This window comes from Eptatretus burgeri, chromosome 3, assembly GCF_056783735.1.
Source record: "Eptatretus burgeri isolate ZD-2024b chromosome 3, Ebu_testis_v1, whole genome shotgun sequence".
Taxonomy (NCBI): Eukaryota; Metazoa; Chordata; class Myxini; order Myxiniformes; family Myxinidae; genus Eptatretus; species Eptatretus burgeri.
In genome coordinates, this window is record NC_140963.1 from 33,275,298 (window position 1) to 33,300,068 (window position 24,771).

At 41.8% G+C, this 24,771-nt stretch overlaps 1 protein-coding gene across 9 annotated transcripts in view; it reads left to right on the forward strand.

Annotated features, from left to right (window-relative positions):
- The window catches only part of LOC147029651 (zinc finger E-box-binding homeobox 2-like), a 313,528-nt gene that overhangs the window by 47,361 nt on the left and 241,396 nt on the right, over positions 1–24,771 (forward strand). For 2 of the 9 annotated variants that reach the window (XR_015056000.1, XM_085872859.1), the window contains exon 1: positions 21,897–22,562. The exons of 3 other annotated variants lie outside the window; for them this stretch is intronic. Coding sequence is in view for 4 of the 6 variants with exons in the window: in XM_085872859.1 (XP_085728985.1) it covers positions 22,487–22,562 (76 nt within the window). In the remaining 2 variants the exon portion in view is untranslated. Of the gene's footprint in view, positions 1–21,895; positions 22,563–24,771 lie in introns of those variants that run through there. 4 more of the 9 variants (XR_015056001.1, XM_085872858.1, XM_085872851.1 and 1 more) reach the window with 4 other exon arrangements.

Genomic DNA, 24,771 nt, shown 5'->3' on the forward strand with positions numbered 1-24,771 from the left:
TGTAAAAAAAAAAAAAACAGGGACCACTGACCTGCCCAGGACCTGTAAGACCAACAGGCAATGTGCTTCGGCTTCATTTTAGGAGATTCTAATCGTTTTGAGAGCTGTAGATTCTATGGTATTCCAGAGAGACCGATACTATGGTGGTGTAAGGTTAGAGTATCCACTCTGAGTATGGTAGATTGATGATTGGAACCCTGGTGGTGATTTGAGTCTGGTCAATCTCTGGTTTGAACCACTCATTAAAAATTTATGAGCACAGAGTGTACGTGGGGATAAGATGATTCTGTCTCAGATACTTACTTGGATCTCATATAAATTGATTTCAAGTAATCTCCATCCTTCTTGCACAGAAACTGTATTCAAGTGACTTATACCCCTATGTGCAATGGCCTACTTGTCGGCTGTGAGTAGTTCTGATTTTTCAAGGTATTACTTGGAACAATGTAGGATTTCCATCTGTGGCTAGCTTTGGAGGCCAGCTTTGCTACATAGGGGTATTAATGGTAATGTCGAGAAGTTCAAGAGACAAACTCTTCCAGTGACTTTCTGTGAAAACAGATGGATTGCTTTGTTTTATGACCCTTTCGGAGTAAAATGGTCAGACTGGAAGATTTGTCAGGATTGAAAGTCATGTTTCAATGACATTATTACTATGATTACTTAAAGGTCCACAGAATCAGAAAAAATAAATATTTTTTAAAATGTGATTATATTGATTTTTTTTAAGTAATAAACAAAGAACTGTGCGTGGTTTTTAATTCTAACAATTTTTTGAGCAGTTACAGTTAAAAAGCAAACCCGTCGGGTACCACCCCTAAAATTTTCCAGAAAACTGTCATGGCGTAATCAAGGAAAAAATTCTCAGCACGCAATGGATATTAGGTGCACAACTCATTTCAGACTCGTCAGAAAGTGAATTTGAGGAATAATTTTCTGATCACGAATCCTCAGATTACGACGATAGTCAAAATAATTATGTCGACGGTGCTGTCTGTTTGTTGGACGATACATCTATGAACCCAAGGTCGAGATGACGTGGTGGGTTACATGATGTATGATTGCCGTTTTTTGGGGGTGATGTATTGGATCGGGCCAATCGAATGTAAAAGGGCACCAGAAAACATAAAAATCTTCGTTTCAAGAAAAGAACAACTATTAAGTGTTAAGTGAAGCCATATCTATTCATTAAACAAAACCTATTTTTTTTTTTTTATTCTGTGGATATTTAACTATCAGGACAGGATCCACCATTAGGGCTTTGGGGGGTACACCCCCTCCAACTTCAAGTAAACTCACTACATTATCACCCGCACCGCACGTGTGCCCCCCTCCCAAAAATTTTGTGAAATTGTTATATTATCTCTCCACTTTCTCAAAAGAAAGTCAAGAATTTTTGCAGCCAATCTGTCGGACCCTGCTATTCGCGGATTCGCTATTTGAAGACCCCACGTAATCACGGTTTATAGAATGCGACCTGCTTCAACATCCGTGGCACTGTTCGACGTTGTCATAGTTTTTCGTGGGCGTATTCACGTTTGTTTCTTTTTTTTGACATCTTTTTTCTGCGTATTAGCATGAATCACATCTCGCTGGGAGCCGATCCACCCCTTTTCCATTGAAACAATGCCCCGACATTCACCGATTTGACATTCGCGGCATTTTCCAGGAGTGTATCCCCCGTGAATAGTGGGGTCCAAAAGTATTCCATTTACTTGTATCCGCAGAGGCCAAATTATTCGAGACAAAAAACAAAACCTCACAGCAAATCTGTATAAGCATTATTCCAGAAACAATATAAAAACGTATCAGAACGTTAACTAACAGGCTTTCTTTCTCACTCGTACTTAATCCTCACATGTTGTCAAGGATTCCAAATCTTGATGAAATCTAGAGATGATAAAAATGAGCCAGTTGGGAATGGAAAGATGTTTCTCCCCCCCCCCCCCCCACTCTACACCCTTTGCCAATATCGACTCATGGCAGGTAAAGTGAGCACATGCCAAGCTGCACCAAGGAGACTGGCATGTATTTCTCCTAACTTTTATTTTATGATCGGCCATCAGTCTCAAAAGTGGCCATTGCATGCATTAGAGAGGAAATGCTTAAACAGATTTTTCAAACCAAAATTTTTTTTTTACAGAATCCAAGGCTCGTTGTGGAGCTGCAACACGCACGCACGCGCGCGCGCACACACACACACACACACACACACACACACACACACACACACACACACACACACACACACACACACACACACACACACACACACACACACACACACACACACACACACACACACACACACACACACACTATATATATATATACATATATCTGCATACGAGACACCACCTAAGACTGTTTGAGATATACACAACCACTGAGCTTGGGGGAAGTACCGTCACTTGCTGGGGAACTCTGGGTACTAGCGACGTGACAACAATGGCATGCCTTTCTCACCACACTGCTCAGGAGGAATGTCCTCTCCATAGATGTCAATCCCTATGCGGATTGTCTGTGCTCTTATGCTTTTCATGCTGAACATCAAGTAGGAAGCAACACACATCATTTTAAAGTGTTTGGTGTGACTCTGACAGCTCTTGAACCACTGACCGTCCAGACTCTGAACAGACACTCCAACCATTACACCACCGAGTCGAGTCAAGTCAAGTCTGGTCATTTAACTTGCAAACACACAAGCGTGCTTCCCGAGCTGCCATGATCCTTGAGACTTGATTTGTGCGTGCATTTCTTGGATTGCTCGCTCAGTTTAGTTGAGGATAATTGTATGATTACATGTTGCACGTCCAATTTCCTGCTTGGGTATCCCTCTTCAATAGCCTCTGAATCCATCATTTATTCCACAGTTTCAAACCTGAATTGCTTAATTATTTTTTTCAAGGTATATACTCTATCAAGGCTTGTACATTATTTCCAGCTCGAGGTGGAGATTGTAACACTTCATGACTCTGCCTCGAATTATTTTGCTATTTGCTTTCAAATTATTGTTTTGTAGTTCATTATGTCCACCAGGAGGCATCTCTAATAACAATTTAATGAAAATATTATGCTTAACTTAGTCATCACTATTATGGTTTTATGTTTTAGAGGATCGTCACTGAGTTACATCGCCCATGGCTTCTGCTTCTGTTTTGCATTCCCTTCTGAAAAGTTGGCTTATGATGCAGGAAACCAAGGTTCAAATCCAATATGCCATGTTTGTCCATTGTCTGCCATTGTCTATGTGACATATACTGTTGTCCTTGTTCTGAATGTGATTTATATACAAGCTCCTCCATAAGCTTTGGATCACTGTGAAAAAAGCCTGGTCCTTGAACTTTTGAGTAGTTGAGATTAGAACTTCATGCACTTCTTTGTATCTCTACAAGAGTGAGACAAATGAAAGAGCAAGGTAAAATTGGCAGTGGTGTAGCAGAGTAACAATTGAGCACAACCAGCAAGGAAATAGCAAGACACAACCAGCAATGAACAGGAAAGGAAACGAGTGAGAGAAAAAAAAAAGAGGAGAAAACACTGAAATCAGCAGTGAGGGGATTGGGTTAGGAAGAGTTAATGGAGTGAATAAAGACCATGGGCCAGGTTGGGGGATCACAAGAAGTGGTGGTGCACTGCCTGCTTGAAGTTCTGGAGGGAAGAGTGGGAAAGAACGGCCTCGAGAAGGTGGTTCCATGGACAGGAGAAGTGAGGAATAAAGGAGTTGAGGTGGGCAGTCAGCCTGAATTTTGGAAGTTTAACCAGGAGAGGGTTACTGGAAGAAAGCATGCATCCTGGAGTTGTTGGGGAGGATCGCAGGCTTTAAAGAGAGCAGAGGAAGCAATATCAGAGAAGAGGTGGTTAAAAAAAATATGAGACCACTGACCTGACATTGTCAGGTCAGGCCAGATCAAATCTGTGACTTGCTCCAGGTATCATGTGAAACCTGTAATGAGCTGTTCATGGTTGAGTGTCGGTGAATACACTAGCTCTCCCCACCGGGTTTCCTGGTGAGGAAATTGTATGGATACGGACACCCAGCATACGGACACTCAGCAGGACTGAAAACAAAACCTGTCAGAGGGTGGAGGAGCTCCTTGAGAGCCAACGGTAATCTCTATCTGGTGCCCAACCGCCTCTGCAGACGTCCTCCTGCAGTGGGTTACTTTTCCTAGGTGGTTGGTGGCAGAATTTGCACTGCGGCCACCATAAAAAACTTCACTCCACAAAAACGCATGAAGTGGTGTGTGGCATGGTGGTGCTGAGGTGTCATTCACCAGACTGCGGTCTCCGTGGGTTAACCTGAGGCTGTCCCTTCGGGTGGCTGCCTGGAATGTCCTATCCCTAAGAGATGGGGATCAGCCAGACATCTGCCTGGGGGATGGCAGGACAGAGGCCCCTGGTGTACAGGTGGAAAGTGGACGCAGTGACATGCTGTGGTGCATGCTCCTCATGTATGTATGTTTATCTGTATGTTCTGACCTGCATGTGATGTGAAAGCAACAGATCTTGTGCTTTGGCCTTGTCACAGTAGATTCAAATAATGTTGAGAGCTTTAGATTCCATATAATCCAGAAAAGATAGATGTAATGCTTGGCACCCAGCCCAGAGGGGAGAGAAGTACTCCATTGAGCTATGGTCCAAAGGCTTTGTCGATTTTGTAGTAGCTCTGATGATCTTCCAAGCAAAGATTTGGATCAATGGGGAATGCCCGGTCTCTGCCTGGCTTTGGAGGCCAGCTTTGCGATATGGTTGGCCCATTCGAGGCCATGGCTGATGATGATGATGTCAAGAAATTAAAGTGACTGAACCTCTTCCAGTGGTTGACCATGGAAATCGGCAGGTATATTATTAGTTTGACGATCTTTCCGAAGTGACAGGGTGAGACAGTGTCACCTTTCAGGATTGACGGACGTTCCATTTAACAACCAGCATCTAATCAATTTCTGATCAACAGAGAGTGAAGTAGTTGCAATTTTCCGAGCATTGGAATGAGGGTACTCCATAACACAATGTGGAGTCATCTACCATAAAGAAGAGGATTTTTCAGAGCATCAGAGTGATCATTTATATAAACGAGTACCAAGAATGGGTCCAACACAATGCCTTGAGGAACTCCAGTCTCCACTGGGAGAAGGGTGAATAGGGCTCCATTGACAGCAACACATTGAGTGCATGAGTGGTGGAAGTTTAAAAAAAAAATCCAGGAATTAAGGCCACTCTTGAATGCCACAGGCAGAGAGCTTGGTCAGCAAAGCAGGATGGCAGACTGTGCCCAATGCCTGAGGTGTATCCAGCGAGATGGTCCTAACCTCTTGATTGAGATTCAGGGCCTCCAACCATTGCTGAGGGAGGAGCAGCCACACCTCCAGAGTTGAGTGACCAGGATGGAATCCAACCTGATGGTCTAAGACCAGGTTGTTTGAAAACAGGAAAGACTTGACATCAGCAGCAATGACGGATTCAATATCTCTGCTTGTAAGTGGAAGTAAGCTCATTTTACATTAATGTTCGCTTACTCAAGGTGAGAAAAATTAAAAAAAAAGATCTTTGAAATATTATTTCTGGGTAAAACTGTTGATTTATCATAAAATTAGTCTTCAGTGTTTTTGAGCCACGTGCTCTTTATTATACATTAATGTGACACGGGATTTTGGGTGCTATTTTTGAAAATCGCTGTCAGAATGTATTTAGGTTCCTGTTGCCCACCATTAGCCCTGGGAGATGGGTCACCGGATTCTCGTCCATCCGAGGACTCGACTGCATGTATATGAAGCATCAGGCTTATCGTCAGGTGGGGATTCGAACCGAGAATAGGCAAATCAAAAGTGAGTGAGATACCTCTGAGCTATCCAACCATACACGTGTATGTTTTTTTTAACCTATTATTTGTTGTGGCAGGCAACTGACGGCTTGGTAATTCATAAAGTTAAATCATAATGAAAATGTCACATACAGTATATTCATTCATAACATTCTTGTCGTCCCTCTAATAAAAGTAGGATGTGTGAGTTAAGTGAATTAAGCAAATAATGAGATGTACAGGATTGGCAGAATAGGTAACGCTTGGGTCATTTTGCAATGTATTCCAGCATGGCAGCATGGTATATTCCAGCATGGTAGCATGGTATACTCCAGCATTGTATATTCCAGCATGGTATATTCCAGCATGGTATACTCCAGCATGGTATACTCCAGCATTGTATATTCCAGCATGGTATATTCCAGCATGGTATACTCCAGCATGGTATACTCCAGCATGGTATACTCCAGCATTGTATATTCCAGCATGGTATATTCCAGCATGGTATACTCCAGTATTGTATACTCCAGCATCGTATACTTCAGCATGGTATACTCCAGCATTGTATACTCCAGCATTGTATACTCCAGCATTGTATATTCCAGCATTGTATATTCCAGCATTGTATATTCCAGCATGGTATACTCCAGCATGGTGTACTCCAGCATGGTATATTCCAGCATGGTAGCATCGTATACTCCAGCATGGTATTCCAGCATGGTATATTCCAGCATGGTATACTCCAGCACGGTATACTCCAGCATTGTATGTTCCAGCATGGTATACTCCAGCATGGTATACTCCAGCATGGTATACTCCAGCATGGTATACTCCAGCATGGTATATTCCAGCATGGTATATTCCAGCATGGTATACTCCAGCATGGTATACTCCAGCATGGTATATTCCAGCATGGTATACTCTAGCATGGTATACTCCAGCACGGTATACTCCAGCATGGTATATTCCAGCATGGTATACTCCAGCATGGTATATTCCAAGCACGGTATATTCCATTAACGATATATTCCAGCACGTCTTCCTGTGGTAATGAAAGAAATGTGAGAGTATTTACCAATGTATATGAATCATTGATTTGACACCAATTCTACACTCAACCATTTTTCCATCACCAGCACTCAAGGCGTTCAATTCCATTGATTGAATGAACGGACTATACGTGTTTACGGCCCTGTAAAAAACAAATACAGAAAAAAATAATACTAAAAAACTGCAGAACAAAACTACAGAAAAAATACAAAAACAAAAAATTACAGAAAAAAACTTTTTTTTAAACTACAGAAAAAAATCTTTTAAAAAAAAATGCAGAAAAAAACTACAAAAAAACGAAAAACAAAAAAGTGCATTTTTCTATTTTTTGGCCTGGTGTTGATAAGTCGGTGTGGTGCTGATGTGGTGCATGCATGATGGGTGGAATGACCTCCACCTGCATCTCATGTCCATATAATATGTATTCATTGTTTAAAAGTAAGAGATTACGTTGAAGGGAATAGGAAATGATGTGAGGGTTTTCACCTGAACATTCGCTGATTAGAACATTCGTGTCACAGGAATGTGGGATTTCTTGGTTCATCGTTTGGCATTCGCCGTTTCCGTATTATGTGTTTACTTTTTAGACCCCTCCCGTGCATAGCATGGGTGCCATGCTGGTAGGCAACAAAAAAAAAAATTAAAATTCACAAGTTTATACTGCAGGTGCTGTACCGGTACTACTGGACTTGGGGTTTATACGACAGGTAAACTGTACTATTATTACAGGACGATAGGTTTCTCCTACAAATACTGCACCGGTACACCTGGACGACTGGTTTGTATTGCAGGTACCGTCCCGGTGTTATAGGACTACTGAATTGTATTGCAGGTACTGTACTGGTTTTACAGTACAACAGGTTTATATATCAGGTACTGTACTGGAATTGTAGGACTACAGGTTTATACGACTGGTACTGTACTGGTAATACTGGACTTCAGGTTTATACTGTAGGTACTATTCTGTTAATGTGGGACTACAGGTTGATACTGCAGGTACTGTACCAGTATTACCGGACCACTGATTTGTATTGTAGGTACCCTAACGGTATTACAGGCCGACAGGTTTATACTTTGGGTACTTTGCTGGTATTACAAGACTACTTGTTTATACTACAGGTATCGTTCCAATATTACAGGACTACTTGTTTGTACTACAGGCACCGTTCTGGTATTACAGGACAACAGGATTATACGACAGCTACTGTACCGGTATTACAGGACAACAGGTTTATACTGCACGAACTGCACCGGTATTACAGGACAACAGGTTTATATTGCAGGTACTGTACCGGTATTACAAGACAACAGGTTTATACTGCAGGAACTGTTCCGGTATTATAGGACAACAGGTTTATACTGCATGTACTGTACCGGTATTACAGGACAACAGGTTTATACTGCAGGAACTGTTCCGGTATTATAGGACAACAGGTTTATATTGCAGGTACTGTACCGGTATTACAAGACAACAGGTTTATACTGCAGGAACTGTTCCGGTATTATAGGACAACAGGTTTATACTGCATGTACTGTACCGGTATTACAGGACAACAGGTTTATACTGCACGAACTGTACCGGTATTACAGGACAACAGGTTTATATTGCAGGTACTGTACCGGTATTACAAGACAACAGGTTTATACTGCATGTACTGTACCAGTATTACAGGACAACAGGTTTATACTGCAGGTACTGTACCGGTATTACAGGACAACAGGTTTATACTGCAGGAACTGTACCGGTATTACAGGACAACAGGTTTATACTGCATGTACTGTACCGGTATTACAGGACAACAGGTTTATACTGCAGGAACTGTACCGGTATTACAGGACAACAGGTTTATACTGCATGTACTGTACCGGTATTACAGGACAACAGGTTTATACTGCATGTACTGTACCGGTATTACAGGACAACAGGTTTATACTGCACGAACTGTACCGGTATTACAAGACAACAGGTTTATACTGCACGAGCTGTACCGGTATTACAGGACAACAGGTTTATACTGCATGTACTGTACCGGTATTACAAGACAACAGGTTTATACTGCATGTACTGTACCGGTATTACAGGACAACAGATTTATACTGCATGTACTGTACCGGTATTACAGGACAACAGGTTTATACTGCATGTACTGTACCGGTATTACAGGACAACAGGTTTATACTGCATGTACTGTACCGGTATTACAGGACAACAGGTTTATACTGCATGTACTGTACCGGTATTACAGGACAACAGGTTTATACTGCATGTACTGTACCGGTATTACAGGACAACAGGTTTATACTGCATGTACTGTACCGGTATTACAGGACAACAGGTTTATACTGCATGTACTGTACCGGTATTACAGGACAACAGGTTTATACTGCATGTACTGTACCGGTATTACAGGACAACAGGTTTATACTGCATGTACTGTACCGGTATTACAGGACAACAGGTTTATACTGCATGTACTGTACCGGTATTACAGGACAACAGGTTTATACTGCATGTACTGTACCGGTATTACAGGACAACAGGTTTATACTGCATGTACTGTACCGGTATTACAGGACAACAGGTTTATACTGCATGTACTGTACCGGTATTACAGGACAACAGGTTTATACTGCATGTACTGTACCGGTATTACAGGACAACAGGTTTATACTGCACGAACTGTACCGGTATTACAAGACAACAGGTTTATACTGCATGTACTGTACCGGTATTACAGGACAACAGGTTTATACTGCATGTACTGTTCCGGTATTACAGGACAACAGGTTTATACTGCATGTACTGTACCGGTATTACAGAACAACAGGTTTATACTGCATGTACTGTACCGGTATTACAGGACAACAGGTTTATACTGCATGTACTGTACCGGTATTACAGGACAACAGGTTTATACTTCAGGTACTGTACCGGAATTACAGGACTATAGGTTTATACTCCAGGTACCCTTCCAGTATTACAGGACTACATGTTTATGCTACAGTTACCGTTCCAGTATTACAGGACACAACATGTTTATACTTCAGGTACCGTACAGGACGTCAGGTATATACTGCAGGTACCATTCCGGTATTACGGGACTACAGGTTTATACTGCAGGTACCATTCCGGTATTACGGGACTACAGGTTTATACTTCACATACCATTCTGGTATTACAGAACTACTTGTTTACACTACAGGTACCGTTTTGGTATTGCAGGACTACGTGTTTATACTACAGGTACCATTCTGGTATTACAGGACTGCAGGTTTATACTACAGGTACCGTTCTGGTATTACAGAACTACTTGTTTACACTACAGGTACCGTTCTGGTATTACAGGACTGCAACTTTATACTGCAGGTACCATTCTGTTATTACAGGACTACATGTTTATACTACAGGTACCATTCTGGTATTACAGGACTGCAGGTTTATACTACAGGTACCATTCTGGTATTACAGGACTGCAGGTTTATACTACAGGTACCATTCTGTTATTGCAGGACTACAGGTTTATACTACAGGTACCATTGTGGTATGACAGGACTGCAAGTTTATACTACAGGTACCATTCTGGTATTACAGGACTACAGGTTTATACTACCGGTACCATTCTGGTATTGCAGGATTACAGGTTTATACTACAGGTACCATTCTGTTATTGCAGGACTACAGGTTTATACTCCAGGTACCATTCTGGTATTGCAGGACTACAGGTTTATACTACAGGTACCATTCTGGTATTACAGGACTGCAGGTTTATACTACAGGTACCATTCTGGTATTACAGGACTGCAGGTTTATACTCCAGGTACCATTCTGGTATTGCAGGATTACAGGTTTATACTACAGGTACCATTCTGTTATTGCAGGACTACAGGTTTATACTCCAGGTACCATTCTGGTATTGCAGGACTACAGGTTTATACTACAGGTACCATTCCGGTATTACGGGACTACAGGTTTATACTTCACATACCATTCTGGTATTACAGAACTACTTGTTTACACTACAGGTACCGTTTTGGTATTGCAGGACTACGTGTTTATACTACAGGTACCATTCTGGTATTACAGGACTGCAGGTTTATACTACAGGTACCGTTCTGGTATTACAGAACTACTTGTTTACACTACAGGTACCGTTCTGGTATTACAGGACTGCAACTTTATACTGCAGGTACCATTCTGTTATTACAGGACTACATGTTTATACTACAGGTACCATTCTGGTATTACAGGACTGCAGGTTTATACTACAGGTACCATTCTGGTATTACAGGACTGCAGGTTTATACTACAGGTACCATTCTGGTATTACAGGACTGCAGGTTTATACTACAGGTACCATTCTGTTATTGCAGGACTACAGGTTTATACTACAGGTACCATTGTGGTATGACAGGACTGCAGGTTTATACTACAGGTACCATTCTGGTATTACAGGACTGCAGGTTTATACTCCAGGTACCATTCTGGTATTGCAGGATTACAGGTTTATACTACAGGTACCATTCTGTTATTGCAGGACTACAGGTTTATACTCCAGGTACCATTCTGGTATTGCAGGACTACAGGTTTATACTACAGGTACCATTCTGTTATTGCAGGACTACAGGTTTATACTACAGGTACCATTGTGGTATGACAGGACTGCAAGTTTATACTACAGGTACCGTACAGAATTAATTTGGGAATTTGAGATCCCCTTGGCATTTGCTGGATTACACTAAGTTTATTATCGGCCGAAGTATCTGAGAACTCTGAACACTTCACGCACGCTGCCACGTTGTGATATTTTGGTTGTTTCAAAGAATCTTATTCGACTTCTGAGCATCTGTAACATTACACAGCTGTTATCCTGGGAACTTCACTGGAACCTCCCCCCCCCCCCCAGTGAGCGTTGTTTGGTACTTTCATTGTTGTTACATCCAAAAAGAACCGCCGGTTTTTTTTCTTGGAAATCCACAGCACAACAACAACAACATGGCAAACGATTGTACTTGTGTGTGACTTTGCTGATTTCATGCTGACTATGTAAGATGGGTGGCCGGAGGGCGCGACTTGCGAGGGTGATTTTGGAACAGTGCTTATGGGTGTGTAGGTGTCGAGCAGTGAGTGAGCACTGAGCTCCCCCTCTCGTTTGCGCTGTGCACGGGTCCATGGGAGTGCACCGTGCCCCTCCTCATCCTCCTCTGGGCGGTGCAAGGGTCTTTAGGACTGCACGGTGGTCCTCCGTCGTCTGGGCCGTGCACGGGTTTGTGGAGGTGCATCGTACCCCTCCCACTCCCTGCGAAGCTGTGCCTGGGTCCGTGGGAGTGCATGCTGTCCTCCCTCCTCCTCTGTGCCATACAAAGGGTCTGTGAGAGTGCACCGCCTATGGGGAAGGAAACGTACGCTCTTCGAGCAGCGCTCCCACCGCTCAGCTAAAGCACCACTCAAAAGGGCTTCGGCGACGAGAAAGCAAATCGTTACTCAATTGGCAATTTCTTTCCTTTTTTTAAACCCCTTTCACTGTGGCTTGTGGGAACAGACCCCAAAAAACATCAAGTGGGCGGTGCTGTATTATTGGTGCAACACCTTGTTTGTTTTGAACTTTTCACTGCTTCGTCAGCCTTGCACATATCTTAACTCCTTCAGCTGAACACTTCATCATCGTGATTTCCACCTATGAACCAAAGTATCACATAGTAAACACACACACACACACACACACACACACACACACACACACACACACACACACACACACACACACACACACACACACACACACACACACACGAAATAGAAACAGTTTTGATTATGTTCAATGGCTATAGTCTTTTGATGACATTGATGGTGACTCTGTCTCTTGTCTCTAGTCAATTGCTACCTATCTCTGTGTGTGATAGGTACATCTCAAATGTGTGTGTGTGTGTGTGTGTGTGTGTGTGTGTGTGTGTGTGTGTGTGTGTGTGTGTGTGTGTGTGTGTGTGTGTGTGTGTGTGTGCCACGTCTCTCACCCGTAATTTGAGGGATTAACCAATCGGCTCTCACCCAATCAATTACCCTACATGGCATGGATTATCAAATAAATTAACTCCCATGCTCTCCTTATCAAAAAAAAGTTACACAAAGACCTTTGCTATTTCAAAACATACCCGGTTCCTCTGCAGCTGCAGACATTTACAAGTAGTACAACCAGAGAGTTGGTGTCAAAGCCACCCAATGCTTGCCTGTTTATACATTTATCGTTTTTAAAAGACGAGTCTAATAAAAAATTTTATAAAGCATTGCAGTGAAGTCTGATCCAAATAATTTTAAAGCAATATATGGATTTGTATATTGTAATCAGTAAAAAATAGTTTGGTAGATAAAAACATTAGAAAGGAAATAACTTGCACCAAAAACTTTAACATTTTCACGCTCACGCTCACGCCGGGGGTATCGCTATAGATCTCTATTCTTCGAACAGGCGAGCGAAAAATGATAATCCCAATGCTGCATGCTCCCCTACCTCTCCTACCACCCCCCCCCCCCTCGGCTGTTGTACTGGTTTTAACACTTTTTGGCGAATAATTAGTGACAATGTAGCCAGAAATGCACACTACAGAGGCTCTCATGCATGTACCATGTGAAATACCAACAGCAGTTACCATACTATAACGGCACTCGGTAGATTGCATAACTCTGCCAGGCTGAAGAGTATATGTTTTGTATTTCACTGATATGCCAGATCTGCATCTGAACCTAACCAAAATGTAATCAGCTTGTTCTTGTCACCGCCCCAACTCGACCACCAAATTTTGTCCGAATTCGTCCGTAACTTTTTCAGATATCGTGCTCTTTATCGTTTTTGATCCGATCTCTCAATGATGAAGAATAATTAAAAAAAAATAAAAAATAAACTAGAACAGCAAGCACTCAGTAGAACGCATATCTCCACCAGGATGAACAGTTTATGTTTTGTATCCCACTAATAGGCCAGATCTGGATCCGGACCTGAACCAAAATCTAATCGGCTTGTTCATGTCAACTCCTCAACTCATCCACCTTCTTTGATAATTAGTAGTTCACAACTTTTTGAAATATCGTGCTAAACTGTGTATCGTTTTTCACCACATCTCTCAATGGTGAAGAATCACTTTATAAATTTAAAAATTCTGGTAACTGGATTCGGGATTCGGATCGTCAGCGAAATCGCACACCGAACCTGTCCACCAAGTTTCGTCCGAATCCGTCCACAACCTTTTGAGACATCCTGTTTACAGACAGAAAAACAGACAGACATAGGGGTGAAAATTATAGTATCCTTCTCCCTTAGATGCTGGAGGTAATTATAGTATTCAGATCCGGATCCAGATCTTCACTATAATTTAATCAATTCGTCCTTGTTACACACCCAATGTGTCCACCAAGTTTCGTCTGAATCTCTCCATAACGTTTTGAGATGTCCTGATGTCAGCCAAATAAAGAGGGATGATGACATAAATCCACCTTTGGTGGAAATAATAAAGAGGAACCCGGGTAGCGTTTGAAACTGCAAATGGCTTACCTTACCGAGCTTTTCTTTGTTGCTTTATGCAGCTTTCTTTGGATCGAAGAGCATGGGAGTTAATTTATTTGATAATCCAAGCCACCTGGGGTAATTGATTTGGAGAAAGATCATTGGTTATTCCCTCTGATTATGGGTGAGAGATGTGATTGGGTCTTGTTATTTATGTGTTTACTGCTATTGGTATTGCATGTGGTGCATGCTTGGGAGCCTCAGTGGTGCGAGTTTCCATCTATGCTGTTGCTGATGACTCACCAACAAGTGATGACACCGATTCAGTGGCTGATGGGGCGTGAGCCATTGGGATTCTCATGTATGTACTACTTGTGAATGTCTGCAGCTGTAGAGGAACCCATGTCAGGTTTGAAATAGCAAAGGGCTTACCTTGTGCAGCTTTTCTGGCTTGCTAGATGCAGCTTTCTTTGACTCGAAGAGCATGGTAATACATATATATATATATATATATATATATATATATATATATATATATACATAAATATATATATATATATATATATATATATATATATATATATATTTATGTATATATCCATCCATCCATCGGGACCACACTCTGTGCAGAGCGTTGGTGCTGCCTAAGCAGTCTTCTTGGGTATTGGGCACAATCCTGGACAGGTCACCACTCCGACACAGGATACCAGCAAGCTGGCACTCATTTTGCCGACCTCGAAAGGATGATAGGCTGAGTCAACCCCACCTGGTATTAATTCAATAGATAAGGGAGATTTGAACTCAGGATTCTTGGATCCCAAGCCCACCACCTAAACCATTAAGCAAACACCAGGCATGCCTATATGTATATATATATATATATATATATATATATATATATATATATATATATATATATATATATATATGTATATATATATATATGTATATATATATATATGTATATATATATATATATATATATATATATATATATATATATGTATATATATATATATATATATATATATATATATATATATATATATATATATATATATATATATATATATATATATATATATATATATATATATATATATATATATATATATATATATATATATATGGATATGTTTATAGCCTGGTGTTGGCGCAGTGGTTAGGGCAGTGGCTTGGGATCCAAAAGGACCTGAGTTCAAGCCCCGTTGGGCCACTGAATTAATACACCAGGGGGTTGACTCAACCTGTCATCCTTCCGAGGTCGGCGAAATGAGTACCAGTGTACTGGGCCAGTGTATACCCCGGTTAGAATAGGTGTACCATATCCCTGTGTCGTAAGAGGCGACCAGGGTTGCGTCAGGAAGGGCATCCGGCGTAAAACCTGTGCCAAATCACTATGCGGATCATACGGATGATTCGCTGTGGCGACCCCTAACGGGAGCAACCGAAAGAAGAAGAAGAAGAAGAAGAAGAAGATATGTATATGTTTATATATATATATATATATATATATATATATATATATATATATATATATATATGTATGTATATGTATGTATATGTATGTATATGTATATATGTATGTATATGTATGTATATGTATATATATATATGTATATATATATATATATATATATATATATATATATATATATATATATATATGTTTGTATATATATATATATATATATATATATATATATATATATATATATATATATATATATATATATATATATATGTATACAAAAGATCAGAAGATTTGTCCGGATAAATGTCCAGTCTATATCAGGATGCCTTGGAAAGGGCAATCATCACGAAGGTTTGAAGTACAAATCAAACATATTGTGTCCAACACGTTTCTGGCTGTGCAACCCCGAGTAATCTTTACCTCTCGCCATTTGCTGATGTCAGTCAACAAGGATGTGCTACCCACCTCATAAACCAGAAATGTTATTTATGTGTTTAAGTGCCGATGTGCAGCTCGGTACGTGGGCCGCACAACACTAAGATCGGCTGATCGGATCAAACAACACGTCCCTTTGGCGATTCCAAGAAAGATTGTGAGGGTTAGAACACAACCAGTGTGAGCATGTAGAAATATCCAGCAACCACCGGCCATTGTACCTGCTTCATCTGCCATTGCACAACACCTGGTTGCCAACCCTATCTGTGCAGACCAGTACAATGCAGATATGTTCAGGTTATTGAGCAGAGGTCGGAGCTCATTTCATTTACGTATGTTGGAAGCAACCTTCATCCTTACCACCGATCCAATACTATGTCGTCAAAAGGAATTTGTACTATCTCTGTGTCTCTTTCAGCATGGAAAGATCAAGGGGAAGTACGGTAACAAATGGTGAATGGAACTTAGGGGAAACCCTCCTCCCTCTCTCCAGGATGTGGCTGCAAACGTCAATCATCGACGAACTCTGCTCCAGCCAATGGGAGCTGGAGGTGAAGATGATGAGCCGACCAATGGGCGTTCGGATTCACTGTGACGTCATTATGGTTGAACCAATCAGCGTCTACCTTATTGAGACCTGCATATAAAGCACCCGCCTTCACTTCCTTCTTCACTTGCTGCGATTTTTACCCTGAAGAGTGCAGCACGAAAAGCTTCGGTCACTATTATGTCATGTTTGTTTGTCTCCATATTAAAGTTCTGTACTACCAAACATCTGTTTATATATATTTATATATATATATATATATATATATATATGTATATATATATATATATATATATATATATATATATATATTTATATATATATATATATATATATATATATGTATATATATATATATATATATAACAGAGTAAAAACTGGGTGTGAAATGCAAATGACGTGATAGAATCGGATCTCATGTGTAAAATTTAATAATCCATTGTGTGTCATGTGTTGATATGGCACAATGTGAATGCTTGGATGACAACCAATCAGGAAGTCCCACACCTGCCGTGCTATAAACGTATTGGCAGTGACATCGTTGTGGTGTGGTGCATACTATGACTCCTGGGAAGGAAATATTATGTGGCAAGCATATATAAATAAAAGTCTTAGCTCCACTCCCTGTGTCAACTCCATGTGTCAGTCAGATGGAGTTCATGTTGTATGCAAGACTCTGAGGATGATCTGCAGTGCAGCATGGCTCTGTGGATCATGGAGGTGGTCAGGAAAAAAGGCCTAACTCTCCAAAAGTGATGTTCAGTAATTTAGCACATGCTTTCTCTCTGATAGACGACAATCCAGTGGAGATCTTGTGAATGACTTCGTTAAAAGTATTGGTGTTAAAGTTTCTTCAAAAACACTGAGTTACGCATTTGCACAAAGTGGTCTAAACTGTTCTGCTCTTGCCTAAAAACCTTTGCCGACTTCTCCTTGGAGCAAAGGTTATCTGTGGGTTAAAGATAATAGATCTTTGGATGATTCATCACTAACTCAAAATGATGACTTGACCATAGTAACTATGGTATGAATGCAACGAAACAGTTTTCTGCGAAAGAAGAGAAACTATGGTGTGATTATTCAAGCTATAAATATCCAGGTTCCTCATTGTCACCACCAACAGGACACACCAAGAGCCTCATAATTCGTTCAAGGACAGTTCATTGGACATCTGTTTAAAATATAAATATGTGTTAGCTTAAAATGAATTTATTCATAACCATATTTTAACGAAATAATAAAAAATTCAGTCTCAGTGAGGAGTTTTCTGAACTGTTTACATGTATATGTACACTACCGGTCAAAAGTTTTCGAACACCCCCATTTTTCCAGTTTTTGCTGAAATTTAAGGAGTTTAATGTTTCAATGTACTCTGAAATTAAAGCAAAGAACAAATAAACAATTGCAGATAAAAAAAAAAAATCATGGAATCATTTTGTTGAACAAAATTTAATCTAAAATTTTCACTAATCAAAGTAGCCACCTTTTGCAGATATCACAGCCGAACATACTCGTGGCATTCTTTCTGCAATGGAAATCAAATATTGTTTGGAAAGTTATTCCCAACACTGTTGCAGAAGTTCCCACAAATGTGTTGCACTTGTTGGTTGCTTTGCTTTCACCCTTCTGTCCAGTTCATCCCAAACCAGCTCAATGGGCTTTAAGTCTGGAGACTGTGCTGGCATTTCCATGATTTGAAGCCTACCGTCTTGTTCTTTTCTTCTAAGATAGTTCTGACATAGCCTGGAGGTATGTTTTGGGTCGTTATCTTGCTGTAGAATGAACCCCTGACCAACTAGGCGTAGACCAGAGGGTATTGCATGGTGCTGCAAAATGCTTTGGTCGCCCTTTTGGTTCAGGGTGCCAGTCACTTTGTGCAAGCAGCCGACTGGATCCCGCAAAAGAGCCCCAGCTCATCATGCTTCCTCCTCCATGTTTGACAGTTGGTGTCACACACTGAGGAAACATCCTTTTGCCTACTCGATGACGTACAAAAACCCTGCGTGATGAACCGAAGATTTCAAATTTTGATTCATAAGTCCAGAAGACCTTCTTCCAGTTTTCAGTAGTCCACTGGCGGTGCTTCATGACCCAGGCAAGCCTCTTTTTCTTATTTTGCCATCTTAGCAATGGCTTTCTTACTGCCACTCGACCTGTCAAACCTGCAGCTCGAAGTCTTCTCTTCACAGTTGAAACTGAGACTTCCTTACTCCGACCAGTGTTAAGCTGTGCTTGAAGCTGCTGTCCTGTGAGCCGCCTATCACACAAGCTGTTTACTCTCAGAAACTTGTCTTCTGATTGTGTTGTGGCTTTGGGTCTGCCAGACCTCTTCCTGTCAGAGTTTCCTCCAGTTTCCAAGTGCCTTTTGATGGTGTAGGAAACTACTCACTAACACCTTGGCTTCTTTGCAATTTCTATAAAGGAAAGACCGACACTTTTAAGGGTTATAATGGTTTGTCTGTCTTCCTTTGTTAATTGTCTTTTTCTCGCCATTATGATAGCAATATACTACTTCCTGCAGTGCAATATTGTCCAAATAATGCTTCAGAGGGTGCAGCAACACAGTCTGTTCCAACACTGTTTTTAGACAGACAGAGGGTTTGTAACTAATCAACAAATGTTGGGACACCTGGAGGAATTGTTTGCATCAACTTTCAAGGCTTAATTTACTTCCATTGCTGCAGAACAGCTGCAGTTGCTAACCCATTACTTGTTCTCTGAAAAGAGCCTTTTTTAACAACTGAAATTTACATTATTTTTCAGCTTTTGGTAACCGAAACTTTTTTTAACCTCTGGCAGTTTACCGCTTCGCTCTGTACCATTTCAGGTTATTCACTGGACTTGAACTGCTTAAATTTCAACAAAAACTGGAAAAATGTGGGTGTTCTAAAACTTTTGACCGGTAGAGTATATGTATATGTATATGTAAATGTACCATGAGCAGAAAACAAAAACACCTTCATTCATAACTATATTGATACACAGCCATTACATATATTGTCAATTATCTGCATTCATTTTCTTGTGCAATAGGTTCAGTTGGACCGGTCACGTGATCTCAGTTGCGGATCGAAGAGGTACCTATAACGCTGCACAACAGTTGTACTCAACGTCTCATAAGCAGAGTTCTCGACGGTTTTCAAAAAAGTCCCGTTCATCAACACCTAAAACGCACATTTTGAGGCAGCTTGTAAATATGTATCTCTTTTGATTTGGGTCTTTGGCAGGTTATATGACATCACCATGATATACGTATATCTAATATATAAAGAAGAAAGTTTGTTTGTTTGTTTATGCATGCGGACCCTGCATAAACCAATGCGGATTAACTTTGCATGGCCTCCTCTTTCATCCAGAGGAAGGTTGAGGGCTATGTTTGGATAGAAAAGAAAAAAATGATCCCAATATAAAACCAGATAATTGGCCTTCAGGCCTCGATCATGTCTTGGGCTTGTACATTGCCCGCATTCTTTTCCCAGGTGCAATCGAGTGATATGTATTGTGAAGATCGTACGTTGAGGTTGTAGTGATTTGTCATCGACAACACGTATTTAATTATTATTAACAACACATTATTTAATGGTTTACACATTTGCCTGTTGTTAAAAAGATTGTTTTACACAGATTTATTATAACCTCTCTGTGTTTTGGCCTTGAGTGAATATTTTGCTTGTACACTTCCTGGGTTTTTTTCCCCGGGAGTGATCGAGTAATATGTTTTGAAATTGGTATGCTGGAAATATTTAAATACATATTTCATTGAATTTCTCCAGGTAACAGCGAGTGTGTATATATATATATATATATATATATATATATATATATATATATATATATATATATATATATATATATATATATATATATTACTTTCCCTTCAATTCCCCACCCCCTTCCCCCTTTTCACAAAAATAAACGTGAATGACGTCAGACGAGCTTCCATTTCAATTGGGAAAGAAATGAAAGTCCATACGTCATCCTGAAGCTTTTCTGAACATCTCCTCTAAGCTTTCACAACATGATGGTCTTGAGTGAAACATGTACACTGCTTAAATTATTTAATTTCGGCCACTACTGACGTCATCACTCACAAACCATTTTACCAGTTGAATATCTTGTTATAATCGAGCAATCGGTCATTGATCCACGTTATATGTACATGGGTTATGTTGAAGGATTAAACAGATGAGATCTGAAAAGTACACTTTCAATTGAAAGCACCAACTTTTTACAACTGTTGGAAATTTTATCTATTTATTTACTTTTTACCCCCCCAAGCTGCAATGTCTTCCATATATCAACATCTTTAATGTTTTCCATACTCTTTATTGCTCAATCAGGACAGGATTTGTAATTTCTTTGGGAAGCGAACCATAACTCGCCTCCTCTTCGCCAAAGCCACCATGGGTCTAAATTAATGTCCACCAACAGCCATTGCTAGCAGATGTATCATCCGGTTCAATGTCCTTCCGATGGACATATTGCATGTGAAATACCAGGATGACAGTTGACAGCTGAGTTGAACCAGGCCACACAGCTCAAATGCCAGTGCACATACCTCTGAGCTGCATATCCTCTTAGTCTGAGTCGATACTGATGCGAAGTAGGTACAAGACACAAAACGAAAAGCGTCGATGAACAAGAAACATACGTAATCCTTCAAAATGATTTGCAACTTGATTATATCAAGACGAAGACCTTGGTGCTGCCGTGTGACGTAATGATCCAAGGTGTTTTAACAAGATAAAAGTAGTCACACAAGTAATTTCAAGTATATAGATGAAGCACAATGTGTACTTCTTGGATGTCATAGAAAACAACACTGTAAAGCAGCAGTTTCTCCGTTTTTCCATTTCGCATGAAGAAGATGATAAGCTTCTTGGAAGGTTGTGAGGAAGTGAAAAAAATCATTGATGTCATTACGCCATCAATGGAAACCCAGACATTAATGGGGTCGAGGTAACAGGAGTTGTTTTGAGGAAATACATGAAGAAGGTCCTATAAAGACCTTCTGAGCCACAAGTGATGTATATAGTCAACCCTGTCCCCCTGAAGGCATCCATGGTCGTGCCATGCGCCCACCATTGCACAAGGTCTCGGTGAATACACAGCCGTTATACAGCTTAAGCTCCCCTGCCGTGTATGCTGACAGCATCGTATTGATTCGTGGACTCTCGTGTGAATGTAGGTTTGTGGTTTTTGTCCAACTTCCCACGGTGGTAGTCTCAGCACATTACCATGAGATACTTGAAGGTAGAAAACGGGTATGTATATGTATGTATACATACATTTCATATATATCAATAGTATTTTTCAAGCAGACACGTGTGAAACTTTCAAAGAACATTGAGTGTACTTCTTCGTCGCAAAAGCGCAATCAGTCCTTCGTGCTGACCTCCTTTGGGGTGCACTGTGCGTTTCACACTTGCACGCGCGGTAAGTGCGCACGGTGCGCGCTCACGTGCGAGACGGACTGCGCACGTCGGGCTGGACGCACATCCTTCCCTATCTTGCTACCCCACCCCACTCCACTACACAAACCGCCCTCTTACCCAGCCTCCTGCCGCTCGTCGTCCCTTCCCCGCCCGTTCCACGTCTAGGTGTGGGTGCGAGGTGGCCGGCGCGGGCGGCCGTGCGGGGCGCTCTCATCCCGCACCGCTGCCGCCCGCGCGCCGTCAAACATGAAGCCCGAGCCGACCGCGGCGGACGGTCCCAGGTGTAAGCGACGAAAGCAAGCGAACCCGAGGCGCAAGCACGGTGAGTCTTTCTGTCGGAGCCACCGGTCGCGGTCGCCGCGGGGGCATCTTTCTCCAATGTTCTGTGGGTCGCTCGAGCCATCCGGCAAAACCGGCGCACCCCCGGGCCCTCGGGCCCTTGGGCCGTCGTCCCGTTATACCTGTGGCGACTGCCGGAGCCCGGTTGTGCCGGAGAGTCACGCGGGATGGCGGGGGGAGGTCCGAGGGAGATATCCGCAAGCACAAACGGCAAAGCTTGCTCAAGTTACAAACTTTCTCGAGCGCTGTAACTTTGAGCGCGTCGCGCTGTAACTTTGAGCACACACTGTTCCCTCCAGGTGTATATCGTCAGCGGTGGCGTTGACCCGAGCTGTATTGTCATGAGTCCGGAATGGGATTTGGACCTGGACAGGACAAACAAACTTATTAACGTTCTTTTTTATCTGTCCTCCCGAACAGTCATGTGATACGCATGCTCAGTGCTGATTTCTTGTATGCAGACCGCATCCTCACGTCTACAGCTCACGCGCTCGGGTTGGGTTAGGGTATGAAGAGAGCTAATATTTGGCGGGTTCATGCGAGGCTGGATAGCAACATCACCAGATGCGGCAACTTTGCAGTTAGCGATGCAGAATGCGAGTCTTGTTTAGTTTACTATCTTTTTGCGCGATGGTTCGCGCTTCTCGCCGGTGAAAGTTGACTGTTTCATGCTGCAGAAAGGAAAGTGTTTGGACCGGAGACCTAATGGTGCAGGTGTATATCATAATATTGCCATTCTGCAAGGGTTTACAAAAACGATTTTGAAATGTTTTGCTGTGCAGCAACGTCAGAATTACTTTTTGTTTTCCTTAATATCCCCACAACACTGTATCGACCAACTTGCTGCTGTGTGTGAGCGTGTGTGTGTGTGTGTGTGTGTGTGTGTGTGTGTGTGTGTGTGTGTGTGTGTGTGTGTGTGTGTGTGTGTGTGTGTGTGTGTGTTGCTGCTTCGTTGGGGACGCATCAGTTCTTCCTTCACGCTTTCTCATGGAGCATCCATTGTGTGCCGCTTCACGGAACTCCCATCTTAAGAGGATACTATTAAGCTCATACGCAGGCATATATCACCTTAACGGGAAAGTTTTAAGTGAATTTGTTGTTGAATTTTTATTGCGATGAAAGTTTTACGTTTTATTTTTTTTTCTTTTCTCGCTGCTCAAACCAAAACTTTGTCCCTCAAAGTCTTCAGCATATCGAACGCCGTGCGACGAAGGAAGTACCCGTGAGCGTTTATTTATATACGCGTGTGTATAGCTGCAGAAAAAGAGGAACCGTGGCGCAGCAAAGCTTGAAATATTGTGTGGCTTCTGCTTTCAAGTAGCGCTCTTTTGTATTCGCCATGAGCTCTGGGCGGACAAAACGAACTCCGGGAGAACGAATTCGCGCAGCGTCGCCCGAGCGACCATCAAAGGGGCTCCCGGTGCGTCAAAGTGTGGCGGAGGTCCCCGATACGTCCCGCACCGTTTGTGGACTGTTTAACGAGGAGCAGGTGCGGCGTTTCCACGTGCTGTGTGTCTTCCATGCAAAGGGGGCATGGCGACACCCCATTCCCGTGGACTTTAGGTATCGTTGCGCGTCTCGGTTCTCCACAAGGCGTGATTGAGGGTGAGCGCCAGTTAAACGTGTGGTGCTCATTCATGACGGTACGCCGGTTCTTCCTCAAAGTCTATCACCGAATAAAATCAAACACTGGAGGAGGTGTAAAAGAGAAGCTTGGAGTCGGATCGCAAGGAACATCGGGTGCGGATGCCTTCCCCAACGGGCGTCAGTTACGCGGACACTTTCCCCAGCGGGACTCGGTGTGTCGGTGTACCCCCTTGTGCTGCGTCCTGTATTCCGACCGAACACTCATCGATGTGCACTATCAGAACTATTATGGATAAGTCCTTAGAGCGTTCATTAAAGGTGATCTTCAGTTCCATTTTCACGATGATGCATTAAAACATCAGAGGGAAACATTGCTGCTCGTATATATGCAAAACATCTCGTACGATTTTCCTCGAACATAGACCGAGCAAAAAATTTAAAGGCGTTGAACACCATGATAAAAACGGTCCGCAAGACCGGCATACGAAGTATGAAGGGGTGTTGAAGGACCCGTTATCGGATCTATATCGACGGCGCAATGTTATTTTGAGCCTCAGGTAGCAACACTCTGCACAGCTGTAGCGCACAGGTGACTTGACCTAATG